This window comes from Rattus norvegicus, chromosome 6 (assembly GCF_036323735.1).
Source record: "Rattus norvegicus strain BN/NHsdMcwi chromosome 6, GRCr8, whole genome shotgun sequence".
NCBI classification, from domain to species: Eukaryota; Metazoa; Chordata; class Mammalia; order Rodentia; family Muridae; genus Rattus; species Rattus norvegicus.
The window spans coordinates 138,905,160-138,922,825 of record NC_086024.1 but is presented as its reverse complement, the minus strand read 5'-3'; the positions used below and the strand labels follow the sequence as shown (position 1 = coordinate 138,922,825).

Here is a 17,666-nt window from a genome sequence, read left to right as displayed (position 1 = left end):
AGGCATGCAGGGATGGTTTAATATACGGAAAACTATCAACGTGATCCATCATATAAACAAACTGAAAGAGCAGAACCACATGATCATTTAATTAGATGTTAAGAAAGCATTTGACAAAATTCAACACCCCTTCATGATAAAAGTCCTGGAAAGAATAGGAATTCAAGGCCCATACCTAAACATAGTAAAAGCCATATACAGCAAACCAGTGGCTAACATTAAACTAAATGCAGAGAAACTTGAAGCAATCCCCCTAAAATCAGGGACTAGACAAGGCTGCCCACTCTCTCCCTACTTATTCAATATAGTTCTTGAAGTTCTACCCAGAGCAATCAGACAACAAAAGGAGGTCAAGGGGATACAGATCGGAAAAGAAGAAGTCAAAATATCACTATTTGCAGATGATATGATAGATGATATTTAAGTGATCCCAAAAGTTCCACCAGAGAACTACTAAAGCTGATAAACAACTTCAGCAAAGTGGCTGGGTATAAAAATAAATCAAATAAATCAGTTGCCTTCCTCTATACAAAAGAGAACCAAGCCGAGAAAGAAATTAGGGAAACGACACCCTTCATAATAGACCCAAATAATATAAAGTACCTCGGTGTGACTTTAACAAAGCAAGTAAAAGATCTGTACAATAAGAACTTCAAGACACTGAAGAAGGAAATTGAAGAGGACCTCAAGATGGAAAGATCTCCCATGCTCATGGATTGGCAGGATTAATATAGTAAAAATGGCCATTTTACCAAAAGCAATCTACAGATTCAAGGCAATCCCCATCAAAATACCAATCCAATTCTTCAAAGAGTTAGACAGAACAATTTTCAAATTCATCTGGAATAACAAAAAACCCAGGATAGCTAAAGCTATCCTCAACAATAAAAGGACTTCAGGGGGAATCACTATTCCTGAACTCAAGCAGTATTACAGAGCAATAGTGATAAAAACTGCATGGTATTGGTACAGAGACAGACAGATAAACCAATGGAATAGAATTGAAGACCCAGAAATGAACCCACACACCTATGGTCACTTGATTTTTGACAAAGGAGCCAAAATCATCATATGGAAAAAAGATAGCATTTTCAGCGAATGGTGCTGGATCAACTGGAGGTCAACATGTAGAAGAATGCAGATCGATCCATGCTTATCACCCTGTACACAGCTTAAGTCCAAGTGGATCAAGGACCTCCACATCAAAGCAGACACACTCAAACTAATAGAAGAAAAACTAGGGAAGCATCTGGAACACATGGGCACTGGAAAAAATTTCCTGAACAAAACACCAATGGCTTATGCTCTAAGATCAAGAATCGACAAATGGGATCTCATAAAACTGCAAAGCTTCTGTAAGGCAAAGGACACTGTGGTTAGGACAAAACGGCAACCAACAGATTGGGAAAAGATCTTTACCAATCCTACAACAGATAGAGGGCTTATATCCAAAATACACAAAGAACTCAAGAAGTTAGACCGCAGGGAGACAAATAACCCTATTAAAAAATGGGGTTCATAGCTAAACAAAGAATTCACAGCTGAGGAATGCCGAATGGCTAAGAAACACCTAAAGAAATGTTCAACATCTTAAGTCATAAGGGAAATGCAAATAAAAACAACCCTGAGATTTCACCTCACACCAGTGAGAATGGCTAAGATCAAAAACTCAGGGGACAGCAGATGCTGGAGAGGATGTGGAGAAAGAGGAACACTCCTCCATTGTTGGTGGGATTGCAGACTGGTAAAACCATTCTGGAAATCAGTCTGGAGGTTCCTCAGAAAATTGGACATTGAACTGCCTGAGGATCCAGCTATACCTCTCTTGGGCATATACCCAAAAGATGCCTCAACATATAAAAGAGACACGTGCTCCACTATGTTCATCGCAGCCTTATTTATAATAGCCAGAAGCTGGAAAGAACCCAGATGCCCTTCAACAGAGGAATGGATACAGAAAATGTGGTACATCTACACAATGGAATATTACTCAGCTATCAAAAACAACGAGTTTATGAAATTCATAGGCAAATGGTTGGAACTGGAAAATATCATCCTGAGTGAGCTAACCCAATCACAGAAAGACATACATGGTATGCATTCATTAATAAGTGGCTATTAGCCCAAATACTTGAATTACCCTAGATGCCTAGAACAAATGAAACTCAAGACAGATGATCAAAATGTGAATGCTTCACTCCTTCTTTAAAAGGGGGACAAGAATACCCTTGGCAGGGAATAGAGAGGCAAAGATTAAAACAGAGACTGAAGGAACACGCATTCAGAGCCTGCCCCACATGTGGCCCATACATATACAGCCACCCAATTAGACAAGATGGATGAAGCAAAGAAGTGCAGACCGAAAGGAGCCGGATGTAGATCGCTCCTGAGAGACACAGCCAGAATACAGCAAATACAGAGGCGAATGCCAGCAGCAAACCACTGAACTGAAAATAGGTCCCCCTGTGAAGGAATTAGAGAAAGAACTGGAAGAGCTTGAAGGGGCTCGAGACCCCAAAAGTACAACAATGCCAAGCAACCAGAGCTTCCAGGGACTAAGCCACTACCTAAATACTATACATGGACCTACCCTGGACTCTGACCCCATAGGTAGCAATGAATATCCTAGTAAGAGCACCAGTGGAAGGGGAAGCCCTAGGTCCTGCTAAGACTGAACCCCCAGTGAACTAGACTATGGGCGGAGGGCGGCAATGGGGGGAGGTTGGGAGGGGAACACCCATAAGGAAGGGGAGGAGGGAGGGGGATGTTTGCCCGGAAACCGGGAAAGGGAATAACACTTGAAATGTATATAAGAAATACTCAAGTTAATAAAAAAAAGTAGGTTTTAAAAAAAAAGAAATACTCAAGTTAATAAAAAAAAAAGATTCCATTTACATGCAGGCAAATTACTAGACCAAAACCCAAAGTGATAGCACATGCTGTCAAGAACATGGAGCAAGAAGACACTCCATTGTAGGTGGGAGTGAAAACTAGTACAACCCTCTCAAATTACATTTGGTTGTTTTACTAAAATCTGGGAATACTTTTAACTCAATACCTAGCTATATCATCCCCGTGCATATACCCAACACACTACCCACTATACAACAGAGACATTTGTTCAAGAATGTTCATAGCAGATTAATTCATAATAGCCAGAAACTTGAAACAACATAGGTGTCCCTCCACTGAAGAATAGATAGGAAATGTCAAACATATAGACAGTGTAATTCTATTCCTATTAAAAACAAACCTCATGAATTTTCCAGGCAAATTATTGGAACTTGAGTATATCGTGCTGAATAAAATTAACACAGAACCATAAAGCACTTATGATATGTACTCACTAGTTTACACCAGTCATAATGTGCAGGACAATCATGCTACAATCCAAAAGCACAAGTAACTGGATAGTAAGTTAGTTCAAAGTGATGGTGCATGAATCTCACTAAGAAGGGGAAATTAAATACTCCGTGGAGGTGGAGAGAGAGAGGGAACTGGGTAGAGAGAAGAGATGAGAGGGCAGAGGATGCCAATCAGTTCTAGGGAGATAGAGGCAAGAGATGGGTAGGAATGAGAATTGAGATATGCACAGTGGTGTTGTGGGCATCTTTGTTTCCTAACTAGAGCTGTAGGACAGGAGAGTACATGGGAAGTCTATGACCTTAACCCCAGCTGAGATTCCTACCAGCCGGGATATAGAGACTGAAATGTCCACCTCTTGTACCATGACAAGACTTCAAAAGGAAGGATGGGGACTTCATTAACCCATAAAAATTGTCTTCCCATTGAGATTAACACAATTGTCTCCTGAGAGGCTTCCTCCAGCTGGATACTGAGGCATATGCAGGGCCAAACAGACTGGGTACCAACAACAGAGCATACAGGAGACAGACCTAGACCCTCTATATATCTGTAACAAATACACAGCTTGGTCCTCATGTGTGTACCCTAAAAAGTGGAACAGTCACTGTTATGGTCTCTACTGCCTATCATTGGATTCCTTTCCCCACACCTGAACTGCCTTGTTGAGCCTAGGTAGGAGAAGATGTGTCTAGTCCTGTAGAGAAAAGGCACCCCACAGTGGGGTAGTATGCAAGGGTGACTCCTCTTATCAGAGGAGAAGGGGAAAGGGCAATGTGTGGAGGGATGTATAAGGCCAATATTGGGAAGAGGGGAGAAATGCAGCTGTCATTAAGATGTAAAGTGAAAATAAGTAAATAAGCAAGTAAACAATCAAATAAATAATGCAGACAGTGATGCTTGTCTGTAGTAAATAGAAGAGGCAATAGAATGGAGATGCCCTCAAAATTCTCTTCTCTTAAATATATCATGTGATTATATCTTATATGAAAAATTGAAGTACTCTAACACAGTAGATGTTGTGCTTATAAAAAGAAAAAGGGTGAGAGAAGGAATGTTTTGAAGGATGAATCGGAAGGTATAGGGTTAGGGGCTAACTCCTCAGGCACATACTGAGGCATTCTTTCCCTCTGAGGGACCAGCCTCAATAAGGGATAGTATAGAAAAGACTGTTTAGGGCATAGGGAGGAGAATAAAATGCTAGTAGAAACAAAGGCAGAGAGAGGGGGGAGAGGGAGAGAAACAGAAATAGAGACATGGACACATGCACACAGAGACAGACACACAGAGACAAACACACAGAAAGAGTAGAAGAGTGGAGGAGTAAAGGATGTCCTTGAGCACTGGACAGGAGCAGATTGAATGAGGAGAAATCGGGGATGGAGCAGGAAGACAGAGTGAGAGCAAGAAGACAAGAGCAAGAGAGCAGAGTGGGTAAGCAGCTCTCTTTTAGTGAGTCAGGCATACCTGGCTATTGTCAGGTAACTCTGGGGCAGAGTTTAGACAAAATGCTAAGAGTTGTCTTATTTTTCTTCTAAAGAACATTTTTATCACTTGTCTGAGATGTGAGTCTCTAAGATAAAACAGAGACTACAATAAAGAGGAGACATAGTATTCTCTTGGGCACACAACTTTCTGTCTTCTGTCCTCCTCTAACTAACTGGGATCCTTCCTTTTAGTCAGAGAATGTGGACAGAAGAGGATTCATAAATTCAACATCTCCAATAATAACAGAAATGGAATTTAAATTCTAAATGAAACACTTTTGATAATCAATGAAATTAGAACATTTAAAAATAAGTGAAAAGAAGTGTTGCCTGGTTGGAGAGAAAGGGGTCCGTGTTCCCTATGATCATTAGCACGATTCTGTTCAACTTTGGCATACAATATGCAGGATCCCATGGATTTCAAAATAGCAATCAGGTGACCTAGAAATCTCCTGTATGGTTGTACAGTGCTGACAGGTAGTGACATTTTCATTTGAAATGTATTTTTGCGTTTCGAAGTTCATTTCTTGATCTCACAGTCACACTGTCTCTCACTGCTAGAATCTCTGTCAGGAGGCATGAGGTGTGAAGTCAAAGGAAGACACTCTCACTGAATGGTGCTTGTATCTCACCTATACCTATGGTCCTCTTCCTATGAGATATTGTCATAGAACTAGTCCTTGAGGGACAGAACTTACCTCAGTCAGATTGTTAAAGATAATTTAATGAGGTGCTATGTGAATTCAAGGATGTCTACTTACTAGCATGTATTTTATTGGTTTTATTTTATGAGTTTACATGTGGGCAAATGTGATGAAACCACTATACTGCAAGAGAGAAAAACATTCATTGCTTTCCTGAAGTTCCTGTCAATATTCCCACATGTGATCATGTGACTCTATATACTGACAATCTTTATGTTTCTGGAAGAGTTCTCCTGACATTTTCCCCTGACCTAGGATAGAGGTTGATTGAACTTTTCTAATGGAAGAAAAATTTCCTTGTTTCTTTGTTTTCTAAACTCAAGATTTGTTGCCTCATACCTTTGATTTCAGACGGCCTGTGTCTTCAAGGGTTGGGAATACATGGTATGTAACATATTTGTATCCTATACTTGAATTATTAAAAGATTTTAACACATGCACTTCAGAAAAACAGTTCTGGTAGTTTTTATCTTCCCCAAAAGAAATCCTACAATTGTCCTATAGCCCTATAAAACTCAGTGAATGCCCTGGATCCTCTTCAGTAGCTGTACCAATAGTGGATCCTGAAATCTTCATTCAATGTCTGCTCAGTGTCTTCTATTTCTGTTCCTGGTCGCCATTCATTTAGGAATCCAGATCACATACAGACATTGTCAAAGGTCTTCTACTTATCCCACTAATCCAGGAAACAGCAAAATAAAACACCTTGGTATTTAGCTCCCAGCACTTTTTCTCTAAGGTTCTCACACAGCCTCACAGACCACAGCCACACATGCCAAAGCTGCACATACCACACTCCCAATATTCTGTACCTTATTTCACAACCCTTCTCTGTTTAGAGTATCTGTAGTTATGTTTTCACCATTTAGGGACGCTTCACTTGCCCCTTGGGGTGAGAAAATCCAAGAGGTAAATTGGCACCTCCTCCTGGTTCCTATTCTGTTCTCCAAAACAAGCAATGAACCCAACTATTACCAACACCTCTTACACTGGTTCATTACTGTTTCCTTGACATGTTCACAAAAACCATATACAACCTCAGGTCTCTGTACCTCTTTTTCCAGACACTTGTCATCTCTCTCTCTCTCTCTCTCTCTCTCTCTCTCTCTCTCTCTCTCTCTCTCTCTCTCTCTCATTCTCTCTCCCCATGTTTGTATATGTGCAACTGCAATGTTGGTTCTATTATCATGGTTTAAAACTGCTCCTTGGAATATGGTGTAATAAAATTTAAAAAAGAAAAAAGGAAACCTTCTTTACCATTGCCTTTACTGAGGGTTGCCTTACCTATCCACCCTTATATTTTGCAGCATGTATCTTAACATTTTCTTTGGGGATTTATTGTCTTTAGACAATTCAGCCATCTAGTAGGCACATTTTTTCTAAGTTCTGAAGAACGGTATCCTCCACGTGTATAAGTGTAATATGTTTATGTCTCTATCCTATTTTCCCCTTCAACATCCCCATATCTTTGCCAACCACATATCTCAACTCAACCACTCTCAACATCATGGCATTTTTATCCCAAAAATGCTGCCCACATGTGCATGTGTGTAAAGGCAAGCATTGCGGCATAGAAAACCGACCAACGGCCACATTGTGCTCTTCTCCATGAAATATATATAAGACAGTCACTCACTAAGACAGGAGCCCTGGAAAATACTTACGAAGTCTATATTAGGTTATGATTGGCTTGGTTTCAGGTGGGGCTTACACAGATTAGCAGCCATCATCTGTGCAAGGATTGGATATGCAGCTCCTGTTCACATGACATTATTTCACAGTACTTAACCCCAAGTTTCACATGTTTAATTTTCTCTACGTCCTCTTAATTCATGCCCTCTGAACCTGGGAGGAATTTAAATGACTGTAAAATATTACCCCAAACAATAAAACAGAGCCTTGAAAAGACGAAAACAGCCTGTTTCATATGCAAAACATTCTTTGTGTGCCTGCAGTTGTGAATTCTATTTTGTAGCATTAGGAACTAGAAATGTAAGAAGGGGCCACAGCTTATGCATAGGACTTGGATGACCAAGGACAAGGGAATACTGGTGATGTGAAAGCAAAATGGAAGTGTGGTACCCGGAAACTAATTGGGAGGACTGAAACAAGAGAAATGATTAAATATGAAAAAGGCACCCTAAAAGATAATTAAAAGCCACAAGTATATGGAGTATGCTAACTGGAGAAAATAAAAACTAATATAATACAACATAAAACATTCACATGTTGACTGGTATACACATGCAGAGAGAAAATGTTGGAGGGGGGACTTTAAATGAATAAATTAATAACTTCAGAATGAAAAATGAGTGAGTTTGTTGCAAATATACATCTCTCTCCATGGCCAATTTTGAGTCTTAGACAGTCTCCACAATATCTATTTTAGAAATATATATAAAGTCTAAGGACAGTAGACTTCATGAAGAAGTAACTTTCAGAAAAAACCCAGTGTTCTTGTCACAAAAATGAGTTCTGCTACCATAACCTTACAGGAGTAACTTTTTCCAAAAAACATAATTGGGAGAAGCCATATCCTGCTCAGGTATTGGAAAAGACTGATTACATACATAGCAACACAAGTATGTATGGTGCTATTTAATTACATGTTTATACTAAAGAATCCTGACTATGAAAAGAAAACTTCTGTGCACAAGGAGAAAAGAAAACTAAATGTAATATGGTGAATCTTTACCAAAAAATATGTGAATATGAAACCACGACACTAAGTCACACTCTGTAACTGACATCCATATCTTCGATGTCATATATCTGCTATGAGCACTGCTTTCAGCTCAGGTGTAACTCCATAGCATGTTTTAGCAGTAAGATATGCAAATAATTCTTCTCTATGCCCATGAAAACCAGCCTGTCCTGACCCTGCAGCTCTGACAGAGGAGCCCAGTCCTGGACTCTGAGGTTCTCCCACTCAGTAATCAGTACTGCAGCACTGCACAGACTCCTCACCATGGACATCAGGCTCAGCTTGGTTTTCCTTGTCCTTTTCATAAAAGGTAATTGATAAAAAGTGTGATTATCTCTGTTGTGTGCACATGAGAATAAGAAAGTTTATTTTTGTTTTGTTGTGTTAGTGATGGTTTTCTAACCAGTATTCTCTGTTTGCAGGTGTCCAGTGTGAGGTGCAGCTGGTGGAGTCTGGGGGAGGATTAGTGCAGCCTGGAAGGTCCCTGAAACTCTCCTGCGCAGCCTCAGGATTCACTTTCAGTAGCTTTCCAATGGCCTGGGTCCGCCAGGCTCCAAAGAAGGGTCTGGAGTGGGTCGCATCCATTAGTTCTGGTGGTGGTGGCACTTACTATCCAGATTCCGTGAAGGGCAGATTTACTATCTCCAGAGATAATGCAAAAAGCACCCTATACCTGCAAATGGACAGTCTGAGATCTGAGGACACGGCCAGTTACTATTGTGCAAGACACACAGTGAGTAAATGTCACTGTGAGCTTAAACACAAACCTCTTGCAGGATATGATTGACCAGAAGGGGGCACAAGGAGCACAGAAAGCATCCAGTTACTGAGTGTTTATGTAGAAAGACCTGGAACAAAGTAAGCCTGGGACTCATTAGTGTCTATGTTGCCTCTCTACAAGGATTCTCTCTCCAAGTGATCTTGTAATAACCCTTGTAGTAGACAAATGTTTATTTGATTTTTTTGTTACCCTGTTTAATATGTGCTTTGTATTCATTGTATTCATTTATTTATATGTTATGGAGTTTCTTTGTCTCTGTTTGCCTCTCTGTCTCTTCAAGGCTCTGTTAATGTATGTCTGATGCTTCTCTCTCTCTCTCTCTCTCTCTCTCTCTCTCTCTCTCTCTCTCTCTCTGTGTGTGTGTGTGTGTGTGTGTGTGTGTGTTGAGATGGTTGAGATGTCTTTTCTATCTATCTACACAATAACGTTGAAATAAAGTCCATCACTAAGCCTGTATTTCATCACTAGGCATGGATCACAGTATATTGCTAGACTGCTTGGTTACGGAGTACCAATATCACACTGTCTTCACATCTGAGAAGTAGGCTTTCTGATTGGCTACCTACCAAACTGAACTATTTTGTAGTTATGGAGACTAAACACAAATCTTCCTGCTGGTGTGGTGAGAACTTAAAGCACAAAATTATACCTATACTCCCATTAAAGATGACTTTCAATGTAGGATAAACTGTGACTTGAACAAAAGGCAGAACATCATGTAAGGAAGACAAGAATCTGTTTGAGGACCCTGGTTCAGATCCCCAAAAATAAGGAACACATGAGAGTGTGGAAATAGAGAGTCAGTAACATTCCCTTCACAGTACACTATGTGGTCTTCAAGATAGAGTCAACATGGGAAACAAGCAAGGCCTGTGACCATGAAGAAGATGACTTTGTGTCTCTCCATAAATATCACGAATATCATATGACGTGGACCCAATACCGACCCAGTTTGTTGTGTCAGTAATAAAAATGTGTGTGAGGCTCCAGAATTGAGACATGAGGTCAATGTAAATAGTAATACTTAGTGAGCTTTGGAAAGTTCTACACAGGTCCTGTTCTACCCAAAGAGGAACATTTCTTAGTTCTTTCTCTGTACTTGTTATGGTTTGGTTTGTATAGTTCACCAGGAGTTTAATAGAACAGATAATTTTTTGTGTTTACCACATTGATCTAATCTCCTTCCCTCAGGTTTCTAAGGATTTTCTTTTATGCTATTGTCCAAGAAACATGATGTAAATGGCAATTGGTTCATTCTGAGTTGGTTTCACTCATCAGAAGTCAGGTGTGGCATTTAGAATCTAAATATAACATACTTCTCAATGGCATTCTGGTCATATGCTTGGTGTCACCATAAAAGAAAAGTAGGTTCTGTGGTCATATCACCCTGAAACATTTGATCCCTGAGAGAGTAGGAAAGTATTAGACACCAGGGAATGATTATTGTTCAAAACATGAGGTAACCTGGGAAACTGTGTATAATTGTCAGATTGTCATTGAGTTGTAATGCCTGTGATAGTGGCATAGCTGGGAATGCAACACATTGGTTTCCTGTGAATTCTGTAGAAATAAAAGAAATAGTCTCTATTTCCTGGTTTACCAAATTAGCATAGACTAGAAGATGCTGTCAGGTGCTTCAACAGAGTGATTCTACATTCTCTGTCCTGCTCTGCCACCATCAATTCCATTCACCTGTGTGATGACACTTTCTGAAAGGGAGATGAGGCTTTAACATCTTGTCTACAAGGAACTCACAGCTACAACTACAGTAGTGAATGACTGGGTAACTACAAACTGTGGTCCAGACCAACCAATGATTCTCGAGACTGACAAGTTTACTGATTTCATCTCAATTTCCAACACAACTTAATTAGCAGTTTGTAAAGTTCTTTGGTTATTGAAGTCTTCTCAGAGCCAAACGCGAAAGTTCTTATAATTTCTGTACACTGTAAAGTAAGTGTATATATATATATATATATATATATATATATATATATATATGCATAACAATGCAGAGGAAGTGGCCATGGGAAACACAGAACACAGGGTAAAATATACCAGCACTTAAGCAAATGAAGAGAGGGGACAAATGTCACTAAACCCCTGAATTTCTACAAATGCTATAGCAATAGGGCTGAGCTGTCTAAAATATATAAAATATCACCACTGCCCCAAAACACTGCCGGGAATATGTCCCTTTCAATCTTATCCACTGGCCATAGGATTTCTAGAATGTGGGTTCATCACAAATGCTTAATTCACTGCTATTTTTCAAGTTATTACATCACTATACTCTGGGTTACTTTTCAGAACATCCTATTTGCACACAGGGGAAGCATCAACATAGTGTCATGTCATGAGAATTTTTAAATGTATATACACCACCTAAGTGAGGAGTGCAAGAATTTGTGTTGCTTGCTTTCAGATCTGTGATTGATGAACTAAATCCAGAATAATTTTTGTTGTTTCTTCATGCTCTGTGCACACCCAAACAAAATGAGAAACATGTATCTGATGAGGGAGGAGGCCCTTGAAGTGGCCACACTCTGAGATCACCTGCTGCCAAATAACTTTGAAAATACCAGGTTCAATATATTGTCAGACATCTATGAGTTCTGTATGCAACAATTCAGGAATACAGCTGTCAGGACACTAGGATGTAACACTGAAGTCCATCCAACATTAGTCACACAGATTTTCCTGTGCTTTCAATAAAGAGAACATATTTGGAACACCATCTTTACTTTCATGCTGATCCTTATGCACTGCCTCTTGTCTCTAGTTTCCTGCCCTTTCTGTTTTCCAGTTCTGATTTCTTTTTCTAATGAACAGGAATGTAGAAGGGTTGCCCAAATGAATATTTTCACTTCAAGTTTATTTTTCGCAGTGTTTCATCACCACAATTTTAATCCCCAGTAAAAGCAGGGATTCTCCTGCAGATATAAAATGTCCAACTTTTGATAAAACATCAGACTCAAGCCTTTAGCAGGTCATTATCCTGGTTAGTTCATATACAGCAATAGAATATTATACTCATTTTCAACAATTTTATTAAGCTACTTCATACTAGGATCTTCAAAAGAAAAAAAATGAAACCTATGTCTTATGTAAGGAAAATATGAATAATCTAGGTAAATGAAATAGAGAAGATAAAGTTGGGTAGTGGAAGACCAGCTGATGAATGTGGATCAGAGAGTCAAACATCTCTAAGCTTTCTTGTTTCACCATCAGTGAGGTACATACAGAGGCAGATGCTCACAAACAACCATTGACCTAGATTCAAATTGTAGGAGGTAGATAAGGGACTGAGGTAACTAAGGGGGTTGCACCTCCATGGGAAGAACAACAATATCAACATACCAGACAACTCAGAAGAGAAGACCTTGTTAAGCATCAAACGGAAGAGAGGCACTTGGTCCTGTGAAGGTGTGATTCCCCAGTACAGGAGAATGCAAAGGCATAGAGGCAAAAGGTGTTTGGTGGATGTGTTGGGGAGCAAACTCAAGGAGGCAGGTTTTGGAGGCATGAGACAGATTTTTCTGGAGGGAAAACCAGGAAAGGGAATAATATTTAAAATATGAAAAAAGAAAATGTCCACTAAAGGAAAGAAAACAGGGGAACAGTAAGCATTAAAAAGAAAATTTTCAAGAGAGGAATACTGAATGTTCAAGAATCCCTTAAAGAAATATTTAACATCCTTAGTCATCAGAAAAATGCAATGCAACATACCATGAGATTACCTGTTACCCTAATCAGAATTGCTAAGATCGAAAACTCAAATGATAAAACATACTGGTAAGGATTCAGAGCAAGAGGAAAAAAATCATCCTTTGCTAGTGGGAATGTAACAAGTACAAAATTTTTTGAAAATATATTTGATGGTTTCATAGAAATCTTGGAATAGTTCTACATCACGATCATGCTATACCATTCCTGGGTATAATCCCAAAACATCCCCCACTGTAGGGACGTTTGTTCAGCTATTTTCACAACGACATTATTTGTAATAGCCAGAAAACTTGAAACAAATAGATATGATGTCCCTGAATTGAAGAATAGATAAAAAATGTTTAATAGCTATAAATAGAATACTGTTCAGGTATTACAAAGACATCATGAAATTTTCAGGAAAATGGATGGGACTTAAGAATCATGCTGAGTGGTGTAGTCCAGATTCAAAATCACCTATATAATATGTATGCATTTATAAGTATACATTAGTCAAAAAGTACAGGACAACCATTCCACAATCAAAAGACCCAAAGTAGTTGAATATTAAACAGGTCCCACAGGAGGATTCATGAATCTCACTCAAAATGTAAATTAGTCAGCTGAGGGGAATGGAGAGGATGAAGTGTGTAGGAGAGGAGGAGAGAAGGGATTTGGCAATGGCAATCAAGTGTGAGAAGGAGGAGGCTAGAGAGATGGCTGGAAATTAGAATAAAAATCTGCCATAGTGGAAGGGTTCCTCTCTAGTAACTAGCTAGAGGTCTGGGCCAGAATAGTGTATGTGAAGTCTATGGGGGTGATCTAGCTGATTCCTACCATAAGGGGGTATAGAAACTAAAGTGGATGCCCCTTGTAGCCTGGCAGTACTTACAGAAGGGGGATGGGCACATTACTTCAACCACAAAACGTTCCACCCATATTTTGACTTGCCTACAATATGTGCAGGGGCCATAGCAAAACTGCCTCCTCAGTGGCTTCATCCAGCAGTAGATGGAGGCAGATGTACAGCCAAACACAATGCAGATCCCAGGGGCTCTTGCCATAGAGTGAAGGATAGAAATGAGCAAGTTGGAAATGTCCAGAATCCATAGGAAGACGAATAGTGTCAAATATCATGGACCATTTGGGGGTCTACACAGCCTTGGCCACCAACCAGGGGACATGCAGGAGTCAAACGTATACCCCATAAATATTTGAGCAAATGTGCAGCTCTGTCCTCATGAGGGTACCCTAAGAAGTTCAACAGGATGTGTCCTGGTCTCTGCTCTCTGCTATTGAATCCCTTTCTCCTTATTTAAACTGCCTTGTTGGGGCTCATTGTGAGGCTTACTGACACTAGATGCTACAGGGTGGAGTGGTACCTTTACAGTCAGATAAGAAAAATGGCAATTTGGGAAGGGATTTGTAAGGGTGAAACTGGGAAGAGGAGAGAAATGGGGACTGTGATTGAGTTGTAAAATCAAAATAAATAAATAAATACATAAATACATGAATAAATATTCAATAAATAAGAAAAACAGTGCAGATAAGGATGCTCTTCTGAAGAATAGAAATACCAATAATATGGAGTTGGCATCAAAATTCTCTTGACTTAAACATGCTCTGTGATCATATTTCATATGAAAAATTGAAGTTCTTCAACACAGTCATCTCATTTTTCTTCTAAAGAACAAATAATTTTTACCACTTTTCTGAGATGTCAGTTGTTAGTTTTAGCAGGTTGACTGGCTAGAAGAAGTAACAGAGAGATAACTGGAGAGCTTGGATTTAGGCAAAAGGAAATAGAGGCTCCCACTTAGCTAGAACATCCTTTTCCAATAAGGGTACAGTATAGGTTGGCACTTCCAAAGATAAATGGGTGAGAAGTACGCACCCTAAAAATGCAACTAAGTGGTGGGGTCTGGTGAGGAAAGTTAAGGTTGTCCTCCTACCTTGACAATAGGAAAAAGGATGAAGTGGATCCCCAAAACTTTATAAGGACTGAGTAAGTGACCCAGTATCAAAAAAAAAAAAAAAAAGATGGGCCACTCATACCATGATGGCTACCCAGAGCTCCGTAGTGATGGCAGTAGTCATGTCAAGCAAGCTCAGGCCCCTTAAGTTGCCCATAGCTAAGCCTAGGAGATCAGCTGGAGCATTATCTGGGAGTAATGTCCCTCTGTCCTGCCCAACATGAGGGCAATCGACAGCCCAATGTCCCTCCTGATGGCACCGAGGACATGGTTCCCTTGGCTTGCAGAAGTTAGGACAAGCCTTCACCAAATGACTTTGTTGACCACATTTGTAGCAGGAGCCCGGTGGTCTCTGAGCCTGAAAAGACAAGGAGTCCATGACAATAGCTTGGGCTTATCACAGAACTTATGCCAGCATATGGTATTTTTGTCTCATATCCTCCTTATCTCTCTGAAGGTACACTTTGAAGGCCAGGGACAAAACTTTTGTCTGTGGAGTTAGGGGTCCCCTCTCCAGGTTTCTAAGCTGGGGTTGCTCTGGGGAAAGAAGTAGGTCATCAGAGGTTGCTAACCTTCTGGGTTTTCAGAATCCAGATTAGTGTATTATAATAAAGCCTTTGTGAGGCATTAGGAAAATTGAGATGGGTTTTCCTGTTTTTCCTGGATGACCTCTTGGAGATTTTCACATTTTACTGGATGTAAGGCTGCCCTATGGAAACTGCCAGGAGGCAGGTTACGAATCTATCTCTGGCTAAAATGTCACCTTCAGAATTATAATTCTATTCGGGGTCTTGGTCAGTTACCACCACAAATGCAGTTGGATATGCTCCATCTGTTTGATGCACCTGGTCTGCATGTATTCTCACCTGCTCCAAACTCACCTGCCTTTGTCAGGAAGTAAACTATTGGTAAGGAGTATATGTACATTGTGGAAAGACAAGCTATAAGATTAAGGTTCTGAACCTTCTTTAGTAAAGGCACAGGAGTTAGAGGTATAGGGACCCATTCTACTTTCTATTTGAGAAAGTTCATTAATGAGAAAGGAACATGTACACTGTCAGGGCCATCTTTCTGCTTCTTTCCTTAAAGGAAAGAGCAGTGCTTGGTCAGGTGTCCCTGCAATGAAAGACTTGGGGGTTTGTCTACAGCCTTGGAGCAGCTGATGGGAGTGGTGAAGATAGGTACCAATTCAGGGCAGCTGCATTGTAGTTGCCTGAAGCTGGCACAGGAGGAGGGGATGCATCTGGAGAGGTTGAGCAAAGAGGTTCTTGGGTAGCATGGTGAGAATGAAAACCTGAGGTGGTGCTTTGAGGTATTCAAGATGTGGATACAGGCCTGCTGCAGAAAGGAGGCAGTTTGTTAGCTGGATTGAGAGTTGTAGCTTCATCTGGTGGAGGTTCCATTGCTAAGAGAAGTTGGGTTGGGGAAACAAGAGGAACACAGGAAGGGGTTGGAGCAAAGATATTTAAATGACTGCTCACAGATGACCAATTTCCATTTACCAGACCACTGGTAGTATGTCTGTGTGCCCTCTCTTTGATTTCTCATTCAGTACTGGGAGTTAGGCCGATGATGGAGCTCTTGTGTAGCATTGGTAAGAACTTAATTCAAAGGGTAATGATGCAAAGATGCATCCCCCATTTTAATTAATAAATATAACGTTAGAAAAATCACTAGTCGCTGTTAAAGATGAGGTCTCTGTTTCATCTAAGAGATCAGCTCATTTTTCACGTTCATACACTAAAATGAGTTAATCTCATGTCATGAGAGGGAATAGCTGTCCCTAGGTTAGGAAGTACAGATATAAAGTGGTTGAGATGAAACAAAGCCTCAATGGATCAAAAGCGTTCAGATCATGTGATAAAACATCCCACCTGCTTCTCAGCTAAGTGCTGAAGGTCAACTGAGATACTCATTCGAGAAGCAGGTGCCATATACCTGAGTAATAGTCACTCTTATATTTTATTACTACACCTTGTACATACTTATAAATATTGCAATCTATAACACAAATATATACATTATATAGTGATTTTCAAAAGTGAAAATTAATGACCATCACAGAATTGTTTTTGGAGTTAACACTTTCTTTTTTTTTCTTTTTCTTTTTTTATCTTTATTAACTTGAGTATTTCTTATTTACATTCGATTGTTAGTCCCCTTTCCGGTTCCAGGCCAACATCCCCCTAACCTCTCCTCCTCCCCTTCTATATGGGCTTCCCCTCCCCATCCTCACCCCATTACCACCCTCCCCCCAACAATCACATTCACTAGGTGTTCAGTCTTGGCAGGACCAAGTGCTTCCCCTTCCACTGATGGTCTTACTCTGCTATTCATTGTTACCTATGAGGTTGGAGCCCAGGGTCAGTCCATGTATAGTCTTTGGGTAGTGGCTTAGTCCCTGGAAGCTCTGGTTGCTTGGTATTGTTGTTCATATGGGGTCTTAAACCCCTTCAAGCTCTTTCAGTCCTTTCACTGTTTCCTTCAACAGGTGTCCTGTTCTTAGTTAAGTAGTTTTCTGCTGGCATTCACCTATGTATTTGCCGTATTCTGGCTTTGTCTCTCAGGAGAGATCTACATCGAGTTCCTGTCAGTGTGTACTTTTTGCTTCATCTGTCTTATCTAGTTTGGTGGCTCTATACGTAGGGTCAGGCTCTAAATGGGTGTTCCTCCTGCCTCTGTTCTAAACTTTGCCTCCCTAATTCCTCTCAAGGGTAATCTTGTTCTCCTTTTAAGGAAGGAGTGAAGCGCTCGCATTTTGGTCATCCTTCTTCTTTCATGTGTTCTGGGGATGTGGGGTAATGCAAGCATTAGGGCTAATAGCCACGTATCATGAGTGCATACCAAGTGTATATTTCTGTGATTGGGTTACCTCACTCAGGATGATATTTTCCAGTTCAATTCATTTGCCTTGAATTTCATGAAGTCATTGTTTTTGATAGCTGA

At 40.1% G+C, this 17,666-nt stretch overlaps 1 gene segment (V, D, J or C); it reads left to right on the top strand.

The window, feature by feature from the left end:
- The first annotated feature begins 8,445 nt into the window (after positions 1-8,445).
- LOC134479168 (Ig heavy chain V region 914-like) lies at positions 8,446-9,045 on the top strand. The segment is given in 2 exon segments: positions 8,446-8,568; positions 8,681-9,045. Coding segments are annotated over 2 exon segments (411 nt in total).
- Positions 9,046-17,666: the final 8,621 nt, after the last annotated feature.